We start from the raw sequence: 21,798 nt of genomic DNA, 5'->3' as shown, positions 1-21,798 counted from the left end.
TACACGTATGAGTTTTTTCTAGACTCTAGTTCTACATTCTGGTCATAAATTTGATGCTATCAAACCACCATTAATTTGTATAATCACATAATCAGTCAATTTGAAAAGTTATTTCATTGAAAGAATCACAACAATTATTTCTTTTTCGCATAAACCATTCGTTTTTCCGTTTCCTACGACGTAGGAGTGACATTCCAAACGACACAGTTAGGTAAATTTCACCTCTCTTTCACTTAATTTTATTTTGTTTTCTTTCATGTTTAAAAGTTCTTTTGATTCTGATTAAAAATTACGTTTTTATTTTACTGAAGATGACACAAAGTGCCAAATAATCATGATAAATTGGCGCCAATAGTTTTTTTTTTTTTTTCCTTTTTCATTTACTATTGGTATATTAATGAGAAACTACGTAGAGATCTATCTAGATGTAGAAACAAGGAGAGTAGTTACGTAAGAGTATCTACAACTGAGACACTAATTTTTTAATATTTAAATACATTACACGTGTACATATCATTTATTTATAATTTTTTAATAGTAGTGCTTAATAAGCACTAAATTCCTCCAACTCAGTATCTCACAAATTTCTTAAATGAAATTCATTAATCAACTAGCAATAACTTTATATCATTACATCTCAATTTTTTAATATTAAAAAACGTATGGATTCCACTTATTATTAAAAAAATGTGTGCGAGAAAGATTAATGATGTAGCAAGTCTTAAATATTTGAGACCCTCTTATTGGAGATGGTCCAAAGATGTATTTGATTTACATAAAAAAAAAAAATATTGATTCATATAATTGTTAGATCTAGAAATATTTTTCTTTTTACTATAATAACCAGTTATACACACATGAATGTAATATGCTGACTTTTTATTATTATACCAACGGTGCATGAAGAGAAAAAGCAAGCGTTCAGTAACAAGGATTCACATAAGAATGAGTTTGCAGTCATGGTTTAAATTAAATTAAATTGTACACATATGCACTCATTTTTTATTACTTAAACGAGTCCTCCAGTTCCTATTGAGAGGCTATTTTATATTTCTACTACAGTTTGGAAATGGAGTTACAAGCAATCGTTTTAAAAACAATAGAATACTATGATGATATTCAACCGTCTAATCTTTGTAACCAAATTCCAACATGGCATGCCCAAAAGAACTAGAATGCAAGAATGAGCTGATTATATATAGATAGATGTAAAAATATACATTTTACAATATCAAAATTTACAAAGCAATTTTCCAAAAGGGGTATGGGGAATACAATGGCCCACTCAACAGATTTATTTACAGAACCACCATGTGGCAGTTAACTATATGAACTTCACTCTTAAGTGTAGCAGGTTAGGAGTTGAAAAACGCTAAATGTGCACCTATATAACCGAGCGAGCGATCAACATTCCTTTTACATATTTTGGAAGGATTTTAGTTTGGTGCATGGAATGGCAACTTCTAAGCTTCAGGCTTCAGGCAAGAGACAGACACTGTTTAATTAGGATTTCTTCCTTAAAATTGCGACTCACAAGCCAAGAGACAGGCAACTTCTAAGATCAACGACTCACAAGCCAACCCGGTTTAATTATGATGTCTTCCTTAAAATTGCGACCAGAGACAGACACTGACTCACCTTGACGACGGTAACACTGCAAAGTATTAGTAGCACAATTAAGAAAACCCATCGCTAATAACAGTGTCAGTATTAAAGGAGCGCAGCTAAACAATGACCAGAAACTATCAAAGACAAGAATATCAAATATAGTCCTGGAAGATTAAACCATCAGTCAGCTTTCCCCCAGAGTCTAGTTTAGACAGTAATGACTTACACATTAAAAAGAATAATGAAAGAAAAGATGTAGCGGATAACAATTACAAAAAGTACGACTAATTCCAAAAAAATCCACTGAGGTAACTTCAAACATTATTTTATTTTCTGCACTAGAAACCATGTCGAGAATTCCGAAAATAACACATTGGGAAACAGCTTAGAAGTAAAATCATGGATGAGGCAAGAAAGTTTGGGCAAAGAGCTCTATTTGATGAATCAATTGAGAAAAGCGATCAAGCACTAACCTTGTAACATACAACTGTATCGTCAGGGTACATTGCAAATAACTTGGTACCGAGGCGTGCATTACAAGAGTCGCAGAGACTCTCGTCATTAATCTGCATGTGCCTTGACCTTTCATCTAATCTTGACAACCTTGCATCAATGTCTACGGCACGAGATAAATTATGCACAATCTGAAACATATGTTGCCAAAGTTACCAATACAAGCCCAAAACATATGGTTGTCTACAGAGTTATATTAAAGTATGACAGGAAAATGTCAACCATAAATTGTCAGACTATGAAAAAATTATCTCAAAGATTGCCCACAAGGAATTTTTGGTAAAAAAAGAGGTTCAAGTTCTGGAACAATAATGAACTTGAGTGGTAATAATCCACATAAACAGGCGATACATTAGAGACTATATTCAAAAGATGACTGTATTTAAACTAATCATATACTTTGTTCCAAAAGCACTCAAATTGTAGTTGCAAAAATCATGTGGAATTCACCTCACTAGGAGAGAAGTTACAGAAAACAAGATCACCCATTACTCTAGATAGCAACCACTACAATTCTTATTTGTATCATGTCAACCTAGAAAAGAAAAACCTGAAAGTACCTGTCCTTGACGATGATGATGAACTCTGGCCCTGAACATTCGTAGTAAAGTCTCAGAAGCAAGTTGAAGCGGCATATCTGGTGATAATTTCTGCATTTAAAAGCCAAAAGATTTAGTAAGTACAACTCTGCGGAGTGCATAAAATATACAATAACAGCTAAAGAGAAGACAGTGAAAATCTGCAAATGATTACATGCAGAGTCCTTCCATCCAATCCTGATAATTATACTCAAGGAATTATGAAGGAATTAATATTGCTGAAATAATGCCTGCTTGTTTATTTCATACTATCTTTTCTAGTGACCGTCTTGTGGTGCTAATAGTTTTAGTAACACGAGATATCAGACACATCAACAAAATATTTTCCTATATTCCTATCAAAACATCTAGTCAAAGAGTATTTAAAGCAGTCAGGTAAAAACACGAGCATTTTTACATCACATCTTACATGCAACATCTAACTTGACAAGAGAATAGACAAAAATATGTTTTAATAGCATGAGCTTCAGAAACAGTTGGATTAGCAAAAAAATACATGACCTGAATCTCTACTGATGCAATGATGAGTATAAATAGGTGTATTTTATAACACAACATACCAATCTGGTGACACCCAACCAATGCCATCATATATCCACACCCTCAAAACAAAAAGGTCTTTGACTGTTTTTTTAATTTGATTGTCTCCTAATATATCGGACACACGGTTTCTGGTATTCAACATGTTTAATGATCCTAAATCTGGTCCAAATTAGGGGTTTGTGGCCTGACCAGACCAGCCAATGAGACAGTTCACAATGAAAAATGTTGTCTACTTGTTAAAACTGATGTAGAATGAGCTTAATACCTCTAAGACTTGCAATGGGTCCAATGATTCTCCATGATTGTGGAGAAGGCGAACAGCAGCAGTGAACATGGGCTCCTTACCATCTTGTGGATCCAAATACATTTCTAGCAATCTGAAGACAAAAAAAAAAAACAAAAAACAAAAAAAACAGCATTTAACATATTTGTGTAAAATAACCGTTACTTGCATGAATAAATCGTCAAAAGGATAAAATGGAGACAAACTGCATGTAGGCATCAGATCTTCCAATCTCTGCACAATACTGCTCAGCAGCTTCACTGTCTTCTAGTTTCCTGGGAGCCAACAGACAATAATAATAAATAAATAAATGAAGTCTGATTTTGTGACTTTACACTTTGTAAGCCATTTGCAGTTTTGCACTCAATTGTTCAGCATGCTTTAATGAAGTTTACAACAAATTATCTTGAATACTCCCTCTGTCCCTTAATCTAAGCCCTCATTGCAAATTTGACAAAGATTAAGAAAAGATGAAAGTGTAATTAATATGTTCATTTTGTGGGGATATTACTAAATTTGTCCTTGTTTGTAGTGTATTCAAATTTGACTTTTTCATATTCCAAGGTAAATTAGTAGTATTAATTAGGGTTATGTTTGGAAAAAAATAATAAATGCATCTAGAATTTTTTTATTTTTTTTTTGAAAAAGCTAAATTAGCCCACCTAAATTGACCCGGAGAGAATCGAACCTGAGACCTTGAAGAGGAGCACACTCCCAGGTCCCAAGCCAATACCACTAGGCCAACCCAAGTGGGCTATGCATCTAGAAAATTGAAAAGAGGTTATATTTAGGGACAAAAAAAATTCTCAATGGGCGCTTATATCTAGGGACGGTGGGAGTATAAGGGAAATCTAGTTGTCCTCAGAAATCCTTCGAATTCAACAATGATCAATCCCAAAATCCTATCTTCAAACCATATATCTCACCATGACTTGGAAGGACTTCTATTCACAGATTATTGTAAATTGCATGATACTATACTCTAGAAGGATCAGTTTTTGCTCGTTAAAAATAGTAATCCATATTTCTCGTTTCTTTTTAGTCACAACAACACCAAAAACTTCAGACTAGGAGAGGACTTTCAAATATATGTAACATCAAATGACATCTTTGACCTCTATCAAAAATCAATTTAATGAAGTCCTCTTTTTAGTGAATATATGTAAACCAGGATTATTACAGTTCACATTTTACTTGAATGACAATTAAACACTAGTGTCAACTCATAAACTTAGTGTTTAAGGTTTCTCAATCAAGAGAACACTCCTCAAAACTTTAACTGTGGTGAACTCGGTCTCACCAGGTGGGGTCTAATCAAATCACATATGTAGAAGGTTGTGAATAATCTCACTTCCTCCTCTACCTAATATATAGGAAAAATACTACCTTCTAAAACCTACCTTGATGTTGTGCAACCCATTGCATAGTGCAAAGGGCATGTAGTAAATTCCATATTGTTCAGTCGAGTACGTAAACATACCAAACAAATTACAACAGAAAATTGCTTGTTATATGCATCAACTACCAAGCATATAGGAGAAAAGTTGTGTTGTGACTCGACTATTTGTCTTATACTCTTTTCTATCATGTTCTTAAGTGGCAAGACAAGAGCCATTATATGTCACAATTATACTAGATACAAATATAAGCATGTGAAAATTATACACACAGACCAACAACTTAGATAATTGACTTGTAAAATTGCAAGCTTTTAATATACTAGATACAAATATAAGCATGTGAAAATTATACACACAGACCAACAACCTAGATAACTGACTTGTAAAATTGAAAACTTTTAATAGAGAATGGTAAGGACTGATTTGTAGTTTGTACAATCTAATGTAAAACACATACAAGCATAAAGATGGCATCATATAAAATTGATCGTAAAATTACAATGAATCAACAATAAGAAAATGCATGCAAGGAATTACATGGCATCATGCAATATAATTCGAGTAAGTTTTACAAGAAAAGTAGACAACAGCAACAATTTCAAAGCTAATATGAAACTTACAAAGCCAGAATTTGGAGGACCAAAGTCTCTTGCCCCAATCTTCTATATAAAATAGCCTGTCAAATAAGCCCAATTAACAAAAAAGGTTGAAAAAGGTAAACATCAATTTGAACATGAAGAATCTATCACCACCCATCCCAAAGATTGTCTAAGAAACGAAAAAACCAAAAATAGAAAATATATCAAACTAAAATAAACAGATTTTAGGATAACATAGTCAAAAGACTTATAATTACCTTTTCCAACCATAATTCAGATCCTTCAATCAAGTCGAGAACTTCTTCTGGATCATACAAGTCTGATGATTGCAAAAAGAACTGTAATCTTTCCCTGACAGGAGTCTGAAAGATCGAGTTCCTCAAAGTAGTCATATTATTTCTCTCAGTATTTCCACTAGCAAGACTTTCAGAGATATTTTCAAACTCAGAGGCTTCAATTGCTGATTTGGCAAGTGAGAGAGCATACAACGTATGCAACTGAGTATCAAAGCAGTCTTGGTCTTCAATCAACCATTGGAGATACCTAAATAACAAGGATGTCAGGGTAAACTAAGAAGCAGACTGTTAAAAATAGAGTATAAATCAATATCATAACTACAACAACCAACCCTTAACCATTAGGTGTATTCATATACATTAGAGCATAAACGCAATGAAGATGAGACGGTAAAAGAATTTATCGCATCATGAAATCCTGAGAATCAATAACCATATACCTTTGTAAAATTTCTACCTTCTTTGGATCAATAGATGTAACAACTTCATCTGCAGTATCAAATGAACATATCACTAATGATTTAATAAATAAAATAAAATGAACAGAAACAAAAACAAAAACAAAAAACAAAATCTTAATGATAAATATGATATTTAAGACCACTTTGGCAGATTACACTAGTAATTCTGTGATAATAAACAAGTGGTTCAAACTGAGCAAAACAACGTATTCAAAACTTGTGTTGCTCAAAATCAACGATCCAAAACATTATCATAATATCATTGTAGAAATTCATGAGGGTGGGCAAGTTTGAAGAATCAAGACCAACCAGGAGAAAGCTGGATCTCTCGTTTGTCCGATGTTAGAACTTCGACTGCAAGAACCTGGCTGATATCAGCAATCTGAAATGAGAAAGTTCAAAAAGAAGAATCATGGAATTGTAGACATTCTACTTGCATTAACAACCAACTTCTAAACCACTCAAGTCATACCCATCCTAGATGTTGGAGAATCAAATCTTGGTCAGATGACAACTCAAGAATCTTTGAAGCTTCAGCTGCTGCAATTGCCTTTCCAGAAATAAGGTTTTCCCCACTATCCTGTATAATAGTCTCCAAAGCAGGGTCTTTGCGTAGGCTAGATGAATAATTTCTTGCCAGGATGCGCCAAATAGACACAGCTTTTGAGCTCATTCCTTTACTAGCGTATAAAAAGGCAAGGGTCCGTAGATGCCCCGACTCTTCTAACATGTGTTCCAACTCCTCCTGCAAAGAAATGTATATCATAAGTCCATCTCTCATGACAACCCCACGCAATTGCTATCATGTCATGTAGTGAAATAACCTATGTTTTGTTTAGAAAACAGCACTGATTTAGACAAGGGGTCACCACTTTTACTTTCTCTGTTTACACTTGTGGTTAATGATCCAGGCAGGTTTCACCCTTCCAGGTTCGCAGATTAATTTTGCAGTTGACAATTCTCTTTTTGGAAAAACGTTAAATGCGGCCATGCCAGAAAACAAGATTTTTTTTTCCAAATTCTCTAAAAGAATAATAAGCAACATTCCTACTACTAAACACTTCACTTTCCAAATTTTCAAAATTTATTGAAATCTCTTCAATCAAATAACTAATATATAAAATTGACATCAATATAATAAATGTGAAACATAACAGTTTGCATGTCTTGAATAATGTGAATCCACAATAACAATAATCTGCACATACCACAACACACCAGTTCGTTGAAGATGCCAACCTCTCCATGTCCTCAACACGATTTAGAGCTCTATAGAGATACATTAATAGAGTGTCAACCCCCTCGCTGACTGACTGTGTTAATTTTTTCTCTCGACAGGCCTCCAAATACCTGTACATAGTATTCATCAATAAAGGTTGTTCACCAAGAAGATGATTACAAACTTACAACATAAAAAACATGGATAGCAGCAAAAATGCACGCCTACATCAATGCAGGTTGGACTGGGAATACCATGAACAGAAGATCAGCTGGTGGTTATTGTACATTTGTCAAAAGAAACCTTGTTTTTTTTTAGGCAAAAGTTAGTAATTAGTTGTTAGGTTGGTGTTTCCTCCTTCACCAATACCATTGTTTGAACCTAGGTCCTTCAACCCTTAGCTCAAACCAGTTAAGCTACCTAACCCTCCACAAAACGAACCTAGTTACATGGCAAACTAAGAAACAAAATTTGGTTGGCAAGGAGACATGCTAAAGCATAATTTAAATCAAGGGCCTGCGAAATGTGTGAGATTATATGTAGATCGAAAGACTACAAAAGAATTACTGTTAGGAAAATTGACACCTATACTAAAACAACAAGTAGACAACATGCATAGCTCACAGTTATGTTTTCATTGACAGAGCCAAGCACATTGAAATAGATTAACACTCTAGTGAAGAGAAGATAAAAAATGGTGAGTTCCATAATGTCATTACAACAAATCATGTTGCAGACATTCTCACCAACGGCACATCCAAGAGGTACTTCATTGATTTTATCAACAAGCTGTCTATGGGAGACATTTCCAGCCAGCTTGCAGGAGTATCGTAAGAACCAAAAGAGATTTCAAATCCTATGTCCTGGATAATAGGACTTTGAACAGGATAAATGTAGATAATGGTACTAGTGATAAGATAAAATAAATGTAATTTCTAATCTTTTGGGATGTAGATAAGTAGTTACGCTACCCAAGATTCATGTCATATCGCTTCTATAATAAAGGACTGCTCTATTTTTCCATATCAAACAAAAAAAAAAATACATATTTTATCTTTCTTTCAAGTAAAATATAAAGGAATATAAACCTGCTAATGTTTTTTATTGCTGACTCCAACAAATCAGCTCTATTCGGTGGATTGAGAAAATGATCATTATCTACTATTGTTTCTACCCCTGCTTTTCTTAGGAAAGATGCCCTCTGGATTGTCATCAAGCCATCATCGACTACATCTTCAAGAGGGGCTGGGGGAGGATGCAAACCCCAATACCGATTCCTAGGAACCTACAAAAGCCAGTTTGAACCTCTGTACCACATTCATAAAGCACAAACTTTAAATATTTGAATAATTCATATGCATTAAGAACAAGAACGAAGTTTCACAATATAGCACAAGACCAAAGAAAAAATTAACAGTTAATCCTGGATCCAAAGTTTAGATTTTATAAGGCACATCAAATACACGCAATCAAAGTATTACAAAATGAATAAATTTCAGCTATTAAGATTCCGTTTGGTTGCGTGGTGGGGAGCTGTAAACGTGAGTTTAAATATCTTAAAAGTGAGTTTGCTAAAAAATTGGTGTTTGGGTAGCCATTTTTAAAATTGAGTCTGGCATCTAAAAGCAATTCCAATTGAAGCTGGTATTAGTAGCTTTTGTAAACAGCGGTGGGAATTGATTACAATTTTATTATGTTATGAGTGAATGCTCTCTTTTTACATATTTATCCTTTCCTTTATACCTTTTCACACAGCACATTATTTAGGAGCTGCAATAGTTTTTTTCCCAGTTGATCATAAATTGCACTAAACAATAACTTGCTAATTAGAAAAAATTGCTGATATTTTTTTTACGATTAAACTCCAGTCTTATTTATTTTGACCTAGTACATGGTAAAAGCCTACCAATTTATATTATGGGTTTCTTAATAATTTAAATTCATGGTTTTCACGTTTTTATCATATCAACCCATAATATATGATTTAAATAATCTATGAATAATTTTGTCAAAACAATTTTATAAATAACTATTTTTTTTACAGTCATAAATTATTAAATTTAATGAACAAATTAAATTTGAATAATTATATAAAATTGGAATGAAATCTAGTTATAAATACTTATAATTATAATGACGCCCATTTTGGTAATTATACATTTAAAATCAATTTTGATTCAAACTATCCAAACAACATACATTGATAAGAATCACTTTCATATTAATGTATCCAAACACAAATCAATTTCACTCAACTCACTTTTGATCAGAATCAATTCATTCAAAATCAATTCTATCAAAATCAATTTTTATGACCGCGGAACCAAACACACACCAAGTCCTATTCAAGTTCAACTATTACGTCATAAGCAAATGAATGAGAAAATAATACATCACATGGTCGGGCAAGATCATACCAACTCACTTGCATATTGTTCAATCGCAAGGATATTTTGCTAAAATAAATATGTACCTATATGCATAATGTTCATCCATGAAGAAAGCATAATTTAATATATATTAGAGTCATGTAAAAAGAACATAGGTTTCTAATAGTTTTTCCATATACCACAAACAAAAACTAAATATCTAGTCACTAAGTAGAGTATATAATGGCACATAAAGCTTTTAAACAGGTTGCTGTACAAAACTGCATTCAGACTTTGTATTCTATCTTTACTAGCGGAAAGGTGAGCACTCCCTGCTCGTCTATCCGCATTTTTTTATTGTATTTCGTTGTATTTATGTTTTAAGTTGTTTTTAAATTTAATTTTGAGAAAAAGTATTAGTTTGTTATGGGAAAATTTGAAGCAAAAAACGTTCAGCTAAAAAATAGTTAGTTTTTAAATTTCCTATAACTTAGGAATAAATTTAGATTAAATTTTGAAAAAGAATTAGATTTCTAAGGGTAATTTTGTCCAGAAAAAGGTTCGACCAAAAAGTAGTTAATTTGTGGTTAACTTTGGACTGGCCTTTATATAATGGTAAAGATATTCGTTTGAAGTGAAAACAAGGCATGAGTATTACAAAACTGCATTCAGACTTAGTATTCTACCTTAAGTTGAAAACAAGGCATGAGACAAAGACACAAATCTTTTACATCTTACAACTGTTGCTAATATAGTAATTGATGGAGCAATTCTTCACATTAAAGGATTTATTTCTGTTGGCTTAGCCCATGGCAGAGGCAAAAATACTTGACAGTAATATATTAAAAGGGAGAAAAACACAATAGTACCAGTAAGGACCAGCGATTTGGATCACGCATTATAAATGGGAATATTTCAGAAGGTTGCATTGTCTCAGAGAGCAGAAAGTGGTTCACCGCTTCTTCAAAATGCAAGTCAAAAAGCAAGAGGAACCCCACTTGAGCGTGAACAAATGAGAGCAATTCGTTTGACATTTCACCTTCATACTCAAGCTCCTCTACCAAGGATATGGCTCCCTTATAGTTCTTCTTCCTCAAAAGGTCCTTTATTTGATCTACAGACGGTAATTTCCGATAGCACACAACCTAGAAGTATATGCAACCAAAAAAACATGAGTTTCTTCAATGACCTAGTACTATGAGAGCATAAAGGTTGCAGTTATAACAAATTGCTTGCTTGCAATTTTCTAATCAATCACAATTGTAATGGTAGTCACAAGTCGACATAATAGGCTACAGCTGATGTCAAAAATATAATAGAGTATAGCACTGCATGGAGCAACTTCAGTCCAATGCCACTTGGTACTTGATGATACTGAATTGAAGAGAATATAATCTAGGACTGGAATCAAATTTAGCTTTGATTCAATATACCCAGTGAAATTAGGAGTCAAGCCTTTATTTATATTATCTTATCAGTCTGAAGATTCAATGGATACTAAAGAAGAAGCAGTATTGATTTCATTATAAAAATTCATCAAATAATATCAAAGCTTAAGTTGGGAGATGCCTTTTCCATTTTAATGAATGATAAGGAAAATTAAAATTTTGCTAGTTTAGCAACCATCAGGGAACAAATTTATTTAGTATAGTAGTCTCTAAAACCTGCCACCTACTATATAACACTGAGTGCACATAAAAACAGGGTTACCCTCAGTCATCGAATAATAATTCACATTTCACACGGCATTTACTGCAGAAGCAGAAAATACAGTCTGTCAAGCGATATATATGGATTTTCCCTCTTGCTCAAATTACTTAACTGATAAGTTTAAGTTTCAAATTAATTTTTTGTCCGCTAAACATTTAGCTCCACTCCACTACTCCAGAAGATAAAAAATGCATATACATGCAGGGATGGCAATGGGTGCCCAATGGGTAGGGTACTATAGTGCCCGTCCCCATACCCGCATTTATAAAAAATACTCGTACCCGTGCCCGTACCCTCGTGGGCAACAACTTTAGTCCCCTTCCCCATACCCTATGGGTACCTAAGTACCCATACTCGCACCTATTACCCGCACTTTAACTATGAAAAAACAAAAAAAACATCACAAATAAAACTATGATCCCAATTATTTAAAATTAACTCATAAAATAATATGAATCGTGGTATTTAGTCAAATAGAAAACATCCAAAATATCTCTAAAAAATTATACACCGGCATGATGGAGCTGTTATTGTATTAAGCAGTTGTTTGGTTTAAGTTTAGGTTTAGGCTTAAATAGTTAAATAAATTAATTAATTATACATAAAAAATAAATAAATAATTTATGATATTATATAAATATGTATATTCGGGGTTGCGGGTCTGGGCAGTATAGTACCCTTACCCGTGCCCATATCCATTTAATTTTGTGGGTATTACCCGTACCCGTGCCCAGACCCATAAAAGCGGGGTTTTACCCTACCCATTGTGGGTATTTTTTGCGGGTACCCATTGGGTCTGGGTCCAATTGCCATCCCTATACATGGCAATTTTACTTCCTACATCTGAACTTTTCATAGTTTGAACAATGAAAGTACTACAACAATATAGTTATCATTTTCCAAATTGAAGGTACCCACAACAAAACAATACCCTCAAGTAAGTTCCCATTTTCTTTGCCATTTTAAAAGCTTCTTTGTTAATCTTTTTTGCCTAAAAATTTGGCCACAAGTGTACAATAGAGATTCATTGTTATCATGCAATGGCCTCTATTCTGTTTATCTATTCTAAACAATCCGAATATGATATCTATTAAGAAATCAAACAAGTGCCATAGCCAACCATCCAAGCTTTACGTCTAAAAGAACACACACACACACTAACAACAAAACAACAAGTATGTCAAAAATGTAGTCTCTAAAAGCTGCCACCTTCTGTACACTTAGTGCATGTAAAAACAAGGTTACCCTCTGACATAGAATAATAAACCACATTCCACAAAGCTTTTACTGTAGCAGCAGAAATTCAGTCCAACTAGCAATATATATGATTTTTCCCACAATAACTGACAGTTTTAAGTTTCAAATTAGTTTTGTCAAAAAAAAGTTTCAAATTAGTCCTTTGTCCACTAAGCATGTAGCTCCAGGAGATAAAGAAAGTATGTAAATGACAACTTTTAATAATGAAGTACTACAACAACATAGTTATCATTTTTCCTATTGAAGGTACATCCACAATGAAACAATATCCTCAGTAATTGAATTTTCTACAACTACTTCAAGTGTGTTCCTATTTTATTTGCCATTATAAGCATGTTTTTTCAGAATGAGTTTCCTGATCCAAGAAATCTTACTCGTTACTTTTTCATATTAAGGGCTTAATTAATGAGAGATGTCCTCAAAAGACTGCGAAAAAAATCACCAAAATAGTCAAACTTTCACTGACTGGTCTAAAAACTATTCATCTCTCCCTAGGTGTAGATGGAACTTAAAAGCTTCGTTTTAATTTAACATTTTTTCCCTTCAGCCTAGGTGTAGATGGAACTTAAAAGCTTCGTTTTAATGTAACATTTTTTCCCTTCAGTTTGGCTGTATGTGCAGGGATTCATTGTTATAATGAAATAGCCTCTATTCTATTTGTCTATTCTAAACAATCCAAATATAATATCTCTCCAGAAATCAAGCAAGCGCCAAAGCCCCGTCCAAGCTTTACGTGTAAAAGAACAAACAACAAACAGACACACACTCAACAACAAAACCACAAGTTACCTTCTCAGTCATAGAATGATTATCCAAATTCCATTAGGCATTTACTGTAGCAGCAAGAAAATTCAATCCAGCTAGCAATACATATGAATTTTCCCTCTTGCTCAAATTACTTAACTAACAATTTTAAATTTCAAATTAGTTTTTGTCCACGAAGCATATAGCTCTATTACTCCAGAAGATAAAAAAAGTATATACATGACAATTGTACTTCCTATATCTAAATTTTCAGTAGTTTGAATAATGAAGTACTACTACGACAACATAGTTTTCATTTTTCCTATTGAAGGTACACCCACAGTGAAACAATATCCTCAGTGCTTAAGTCTTATACAACTATGGATCCAGCATGAGTTTCAGAATGAGCATGATCTGTTTCATTTTACCATTATAAGCATGTTCTGTTTCCGAATGATTTTCCTAATCCAAGAAATGTTGTTATTTTTTCATATCAAGGGCTTCATACAAAACAATCGCCAAAATAGTCAAACTTTCACCGACTGATCTAAAAACCACTCATCTCTCACTAGGTGTAAATGGAACTTAAAAGCTTCATTTTAATTGAACATGTTTTCCCTTCAGATTTGACTGTATGTGTCCAATAGGGATTCGTTGTCATCATGAAATGCCCTCTGTTCTAAACAATCCGAATATAACATATATCAGAAAATCAAATGAGTGCCAAGCTTTACATCTAAAAGTACAAACAGACACACACACATTCAAAAACAAAACCACAAGTATGTCAAAATGTATATCATGAACGAAGATCACGGTACAATCAGTTTCAAACAAGAACATACCTTGGTAGCAGTTGCAACAGCAACAAGCTTCCCACCCTTATCTTCCTCGCTAGCAACAACACACGGCCCAATCCCTTCCCCACCAAATGCCAAAACCTGAACACACCCCCCATTTTTCTTATTATACAACTCAACCTTCCCATCACTCACAACAACCACATAAAAACTCAACTCCCCGACCGAATCCAACCCACGCCGAAACACCAAACTACCTCCAACCGGCTGCCCTTTCTCATCAACAATAATTCCCACATTATCCACCAACAACAAAACCCTCCAATCCCTATACAACAACTTCAACCTCGGCGGCCTCGACACATCCGGCAACGAAAATATAACACTACTTAATCCACTAACACACGAAATCAAACTATAACCGTTTGCAGTACCAACAATAATCGAATCATCAATCCAAACCATAGTACTAATATCTCCATCAACACATTGAATCTCTTTCAAAACAACAAGTGATGCATTATTAACATCCTTCAAAACAATCTCCACAATCATCAACCTTCTCCCAATCGAAATCGCCAAAACACATCCACTAAAACCCTCACTCTGTAAATTAGAGTTTAAGTTCAACCCTCCCAATTTCTGCAGAAATTTTTTATTATTAGTATCTAATCCCAAACCTAAATTTTCAGATTCATTATTTCTCATTTTCCTTCGTGTTACAACCGAAATCCCCTTCGAAAATCCTAATTTAACCGCGCCATTCGATAAATCCGAATCAACTAAAAACAAGGAACCATCGGAGAGAATTAAAACTTTACCTAAATCTGATAAAACTAAAACGGTGTCAATTGAAGTGTGGGTTACGGAAACGCTACGGATAAAGGAGAGGTTAGGTAAAACGGTGTCGTTTTGGGGGTTATTAGTGTCGTTTTGGTTAGGGGAGAGAGAGAAGATGGTGCCTGAGTGAGTTCCGATGAAGAGAATGGTGCGATTGGAGATTGTGGTGATGGCGATGGATCGGACGGTGGTGGTGCGAGAGTGGGTTGATAGGTCGAATTGGGAGTGTGGTTCGATTACGGTTCGGGTTGTGGTTGTGGATTCGGGTTTCGCCATTGGAAGTGACGATTAGTGAAATGAAAGCATTGCTGTGTTTGAAGGAAGTTTTTGTTTGTTGAGTATAGTTAGTTGGACTCTGCTACACTGTGATTTTCGCTAGATCACGGCAAACAACTGATTTTAACTTCTTATCTTTTTTTTTTTTTTTTTTTTTAAATATGTTTTTGATCCCTAAATATGTAACTTTTCGTTTTAATCTCTCTAAAATTTTCCTTCAACTTTTAATCCCTATAAAATTTTCAATCAGTACTTTTGGTCCCTATTTTTAATTTAATTTTTGTATTTTTTAATGAAATTTTGGTGAAATGTGTCAAATATTCTAAAAATAATTCCTAAAAAAAATTAGATTTTTTTAACAAAACACAAATTAAATATGAATTTTTAACCATAAACAATATAAAAATTCATATTAAATTCATGTTTTGTTAAAAAAAAATTAATTTTTTTTGGAGTCATTCTTATAATATTTTGAATTTTTCTGAAAAATTTTATTAAATAATATGAATTCTCCATATGAGTTTACTTTAAAAGAGGGACCAAAAGTGAAGATTGAAAACTTTATAGGGACTAAAAGTTGAATGAAAATTTTAGAGGGACTAAAACGAAAAGTTGACATATTTATAGGGACCAAAAACATATTTAACCCTTTTTTTTTAAGGTTTAATACATGCTTTGGTCCCTTAACTTATTTTTGAATTTTATTTTGGTCTCTTAACTTTAAATTGTCTCAATTTGGTCCCATAACTTTACCTCCGTTTACCTAAGTGGTCCCTTCTGTTAAAAAAACTAAGACCACTTAGGTAAACGGAGGTAAAGTTATGGGACCAAATTGAGACGGTTTAAAGTTAAGGGACCAAAATGAAATTTAAAAATAAGTTAATATACCTTCCAATAATTTTATTTTTTTGACATTTGACTCATTAGAAAAAAAGGTGTTATAGTATAATATACCATCCGATTTTGGGAGAAAGAAGTAGTGGTAATTTGAAGTTCGATTAATAGGTAGGAAAGTCTGATCAAAATAAGAGCGATTGTTGACATTAATTACTATTTATTTCGATTAAAAAAAGGCTTAATACATGCTTTAGTCCCTCAACTTATTTTTGAATTTCATTTTGGTCATATCAATTTGAGTATGCATCTTGTTAATCAAAATAAATAGTAATTAATGTCGACAATCGCTCTTATTTTATAGAGATTGATATGACGATAAATAAAATAACAAGTAAGTATATTATATTAAATATCTCATATTACGATATTAACGAATGGACAATGAAACATTTGCTTGTCGTGGAGAAACATTAATGGTGAACAAGATGAAGCGGAGGAGATCAATGAAATAAAACTCACTCTAGATATAATGAAATAAGCAAAAGTAGAGACTGTGATTGGGAAGGCATGAAGCAATGCATGAAGCGTGTGTAATTCGTGTAACAAGTATGAATTACTTCCTCTGTTTTTAAATATAAGTAAAATTGATTTTTTTGGTTCATTCAATTAATGATGTATGTGGTCTATAATATGAACCACATACATCATTAATTGAATGAACCTAAAAAATCAATTTTGCTTATATTTTGATACAGAGGGAGTATGATTTAATAATCATCATGAATACATGACCTAATAAGCATTGGAAATATGCAAGAAACATTAATGTAAACCACCACTTAAATCGCACATTCATAGACTGTTAGCACGATAAGGCAAGAAAGATATTGAATTAACATATTTCTTAATGTCTTATACAAAGGGGTATCAATTATCAACATCCGAAATACTGAAATAGTATATGTCAAACATTTAGAAATCGGAAGTTCAAAGAATAGACAAAAGCTTTTAAGGTGTGTATTTGAAAGGTCGGCTAATATTTAATAGAAGCAAAAATAAGAGGTATAATATTGACTCACTAGTTACATAGTGGATTAGGTTTTTTGACGGGCTAGGGTTTGGAGCTAGGTCGTGGGGCGGTAGATTTTCTCCCGTGTAAAGTTTCTACGATGCAATCAAAACCATTAATTTAACATTGTCATAATCAATACCAATTGAAGAGTTGGAATAAACACTCATCTGAGAGAATTTGTGTCCTACGCCGTGGAGACTATCCATCTTTTATAAATAAGAAAAAAATTATGATTAGGATTTGAGAAATCAACTTTGAGCTTGATGTCTTACCTCATAATCACATCGTTAAAATTTCTTCCTTCAATCTTGTAAGCACAACTCAGTTGATAATTGCAAGGACAATAATATGAAAGGGTTGAGGTTCGAACCATAGATTCTCCATTTCTCCACACTTAAAGTATATGAGTCAAGCCAACTAAGCTACTTGACAAAAAAAAATAAAAATTGCTTCCTTCATGCATCGTTTGTTAAAACAATAGTCAACAGTTCTCTAAAAAAAAAAAAAAACAATAGTCAACAGTATATTTTTAATCAATACTAAAAAAACATTTTCCTAGAAATCAAAACTAGATCATTTATTATATCTTGTTTCATAGTAAATCATCAATAGATTTTCATAATTTCAACTTAGAACAATGTCTCATATCAAATGCAATGATAATAAGAATAGTTAATATTATTATTAAAGTTATTCATACATTAGGAACATTATAATGGTACAAGTCTAAAAGGCCCTCCTAATTATCCAAGGGGTCGTCCAATATAAAGGCTCGTCAAGAATATAACAAGAAGGTCGAAAACACAAGCCAAGGCAAGGTCCATCTAGATGTCCACTTTAATAGGGCGTATGGAATTATACATGAGTCAACCTCCTTAATCACGTCGTCATGAATATCACCTCTGAGAGATAGGTTAGATAGAGTTACGACCTTAACAATTATACTAAGAACCACCTCATATATCAACACAACGTTTACGCGCCCCACCTCGTTAAAGTGTAACCAACATCTAGGTAGTTATAAGGTTGCTCCTACATATTATGACCTCCTCCAAACCGGATAGGTGCATCCACCAATCTTGGGCTCTGTTACACCGAACATATTTTCAAATATGCATGATTCGTTCCTTACAGGAAACTCACTTAAACCAAATAAGTGTTTCCGACTGTATGAGGTTTGATATCCGGTTTAACCTCAAAACAATCAGACTAAAGCCAAGGAGAAAAGATAGCAAGCAACATGGAGCCTATGGCCGAGTCCACTATTATAAATACCCCACACACACACGATCATCCCCCTTTTATCACTACTTCCTTACTCATACTCACTTAACTACTGCTAACGAGGACCCAACTTGACTTGGACGTCATAGCTACTTATCGAGATAACTTTATTTTGTTTTTTTTGTTGTGTGATTCTAAACAAGGCAATTAAGATTTCTTTTTTGGTGGTTTAGTTAGGTAGTCTGTGCTATTTCTTGTTTTTAGGAGTATTCTCCAATTTTATTTTTTTAATTTCACTTTAATATCATCCATCTTCCAATTATGCTAATAATATGCAGATCAACATTTAAAACAAATTGTAAGCAACTAGCGAAGGGGTCTAACTTGCTATCACGACAGAGTCATGTTATTGTAGGAGTTAATAAAAGAAACTTACAGAAAAGTTTGATGATACATGGTCTCCTAACCTTTTTATCTCAAACTTATCCTCAAATCTTTCATTACTATGGTCCATGATGCCATTAAAAAAGTCGGTGGTAAGCTATTTACAAATGTAGACTTTATAAAAAACATGAGACGCAAATGTACGTAACATAGATTTGTTCTAGACCCTGCTTTTTCTTCACTCACAACAAATCAACATATTCAATTTAGGTGGAAAATGAGAAGGTTGTATAGTTGAGCACTAATCGTTATAGCGACTGCCACCGTTTCAAAAATGACAAAGTCGCCGCAAGAATCAGGATCCCAACCATTATACCTTCCAATTTTTTGTCCAAATAAAATGTGTTAATTGGTTGTGAGAGAAGAAAAAGTTGAGCATGAGAAAAATTATGTTAGGTATACTTTTGACCAAATCTAAATTTGTAAATAGCTTACCACCAACATTTTCGATGACATCAAGGACCATAATAGTGACTGATCTGACAATGTATGTGAGTCATCACACAGATTTAAATACTTCCAATGCTAGTGCTTTGACATAAAGACATCAATACAATTTGTCATAATGGTTGAATAACACTAGTGTCGTAACCCAACATTGTGTTAAACCACGAGTATCACCAAAAAAAATTCAATGTCTTTTATAATTCTCAGAATAGCACAACTCGACCATGTAGTAAGTTAGACCTCTCTCGACAAACTGTTTACAAAGTTCTTTAAAATATTGATTGTGCAAAGCATATTGAAACATGGATGATACTCTTAAAAACAATGAGTAAGATGGATCAACAAAGTCACATAACTAAATCACTTAAAAGTGAAGAAAATTTAGGGGGTGAAAATATAATCTTGGATCTTGATTGCATTGTTTAGAATCACAAAAATACAAAAAATAAAGTTACTCAAATGCGTCTAAGGCCAACAATAAAGTTGAAAAAATTCAGGCGCACCTTTGTATTTTTGTACATTCACCACACTTATTGCCTATATTTCATATCAATCTTTGTTAGTTAACTCGAAGTCAAATTTTATGACCTACTAAGGAGAAAGTCTAATATAGTCACAAACACAAATAAAATTGACTTAGGCGGCACACACATAAATTTAAAGATAAAAATAAAAAATAATGTGACTAATTTATTTTTCTTTTAATTATCTCATTTTATGTATGTGTGTCCAAATATTTTTTATCTGGGTTTGTGTCTAGGTAAGAATTGCTCCCTATCAAGTAAACAAATGGAATACCCCTTGCCCCCGCTAGCTTCAATCGCAAAATCATTTAAAGCTGATGAAAATATGGATTTTACATTGTTATAAATTGGTCTTGTATTTAACCTTATTGTTATATTTGTTTAAGGAATGTAAATAAGGAATGCACTTTCTCATTTACAACATTAATTTTTCATCCGTGTGATAATAATAACATCTGCATTGGAGAATTTAATTAGAATGAGAGTTCATAAATGTTATGCGATATCCATTTCAATTTGGAAGAGCATGTTTACGGCTTACATTATTTAACTACTCGTAATGCTAGATCCAATCATTTATTAAAGATCCAATCAACATGTAATGTGAGATCCTCAAATTCTCTTGGCTATTGGTTTGGGACTTTAAAGTATACTCTTCAAGGTCTTGGATTCGATTTTCCGAGTACCAATATAGGTAGGTTGGTTTATCTTAAAAAAATGTTAGATCCCTAAAAAAAATCCAATCATTTAATTTTTTTTTTAACATCTTAACCCTTTAATCCTCTAAAAAAAACCATTTTATTAAAGATAATTTTAACTTAAATAAATAAAGTGGGATTAATTTTTAACACACGGTATTAACATGCATTGAATTGAATGAGCGATAAAAATGAGATAAATGGGTTGAAATATTAGACAAATAATAGACAAAAACACAAATGAAAAAAAGAGAGTATGCTGGGCTGGTGAAAATAAACAATCAGCAAAACAAGTAATGAATTTGAAGTTCCTACGTCTAACCAATAATAAGTGGCAATTAAAATAATAATAATCATAATAATCTACCATCAAATAAAGTAAAAATAAGATTGTAACAAAAGAAAAACAATAAGATTAGAGGAAATGAGAAGTTTTGTATGATGGACATAGAAGCTAATAAGGATAATGGTGGTAAGTCGAATGGTGTGTGAAGAGGAAAATAGTTTATTGCTACCCTCTCCCCACTTTGCTATATTTTGCTTCTATTTATACTCCAAAAATTAGGTCAAAGTGTGAGGATTATGACAAAAAATACAAGACTGGAGATGGTGCCAAAGTAAGTTTATGTGTGACCTCAAAACAGTTAAACCAAAAAAGCAAGTGGTAAAGAGAAGTTGAATTGTTGTTGAAAATAAAAGAATAAGTTGAGAAAAAGCAAGTAGTAAAGAGAAGATGGAATGTTGCTTAAAATAGAAGAGTATGTTGGGGGGTGCTATAGAAACATGTTTAATTAGTTTTTGTATTTATACCACTTTTGTATTTTTTTTTTTTGCAATTAAAGAATATTTTTTTGCAATTAAAGAATATTAATACAAATGAAGGGTATTTTTTGCAAATACTACACTGTGATTGACTACTTTTTATTCTTGAAATTTTTTTGATGTTATTTTTCTAGAGATATAGCATTGCTCTTTTTAGAATTTACAAGGAAATTACAAATGATGGTAAATATAATAAAATTATCCTTTATTTTT

At 32.9% G+C, this 21,798-nt stretch overlaps 1 protein-coding gene across 1 annotated transcript; it reads right to left on the bottom strand.

The window, feature by feature from the left end:
• Positions 1-1,171: 1,171 nt before the first annotated feature.
• Positions 1,172-15,621, bottom strand: LOC25500269 (vacuolar sorting protein 3). The gene is made up of 14 exons (XM_013588637.3): positions 14,447-15,621; positions 10,760-11,035; positions 8,610-8,806; positions 7,511-7,652; positions 6,775-7,047; positions 6,612-6,684; positions 6,282-6,330; positions 5,803-6,088; positions 5,567-5,622; positions 3,753-3,821; positions 3,529-3,640; positions 2,682-2,771; positions 2,082-2,252; positions 1,172-1,654 (listed from the first exon to the last, which is right to left on the bottom strand). The coding sequence occupies exons 1-14, from the start codon at positions 15,515-15,517 to the stop codon at positions 1,562-1,564; spliced, it is 2,958 nt and encodes a 985-aa protein (XP_013444091.1). The 5' UTR covers positions 15,518-15,621; the 3' UTR covers positions 1,172-1,561.
• Between the last annotated feature and the right edge of the window lie 6,177 nt (positions 15,622-21,798).

The sequence above is a fragment of the Medicago truncatula genome, chromosome 8, assembly GCF_003473485.1.
Source record: "Medicago truncatula cultivar Jemalong A17 chromosome 8, MtrunA17r5.0-ANR, whole genome shotgun sequence".
NCBI classification, from domain to species: Eukaryota; Viridiplantae; Streptophyta; class Magnoliopsida; order Fabales; family Fabaceae; genus Medicago; species Medicago truncatula.
The sequence above is the reverse complement of the archived record's forward strand: the minus strand, read 5'-3'. Positions and strand labels throughout refer to the sequence as shown.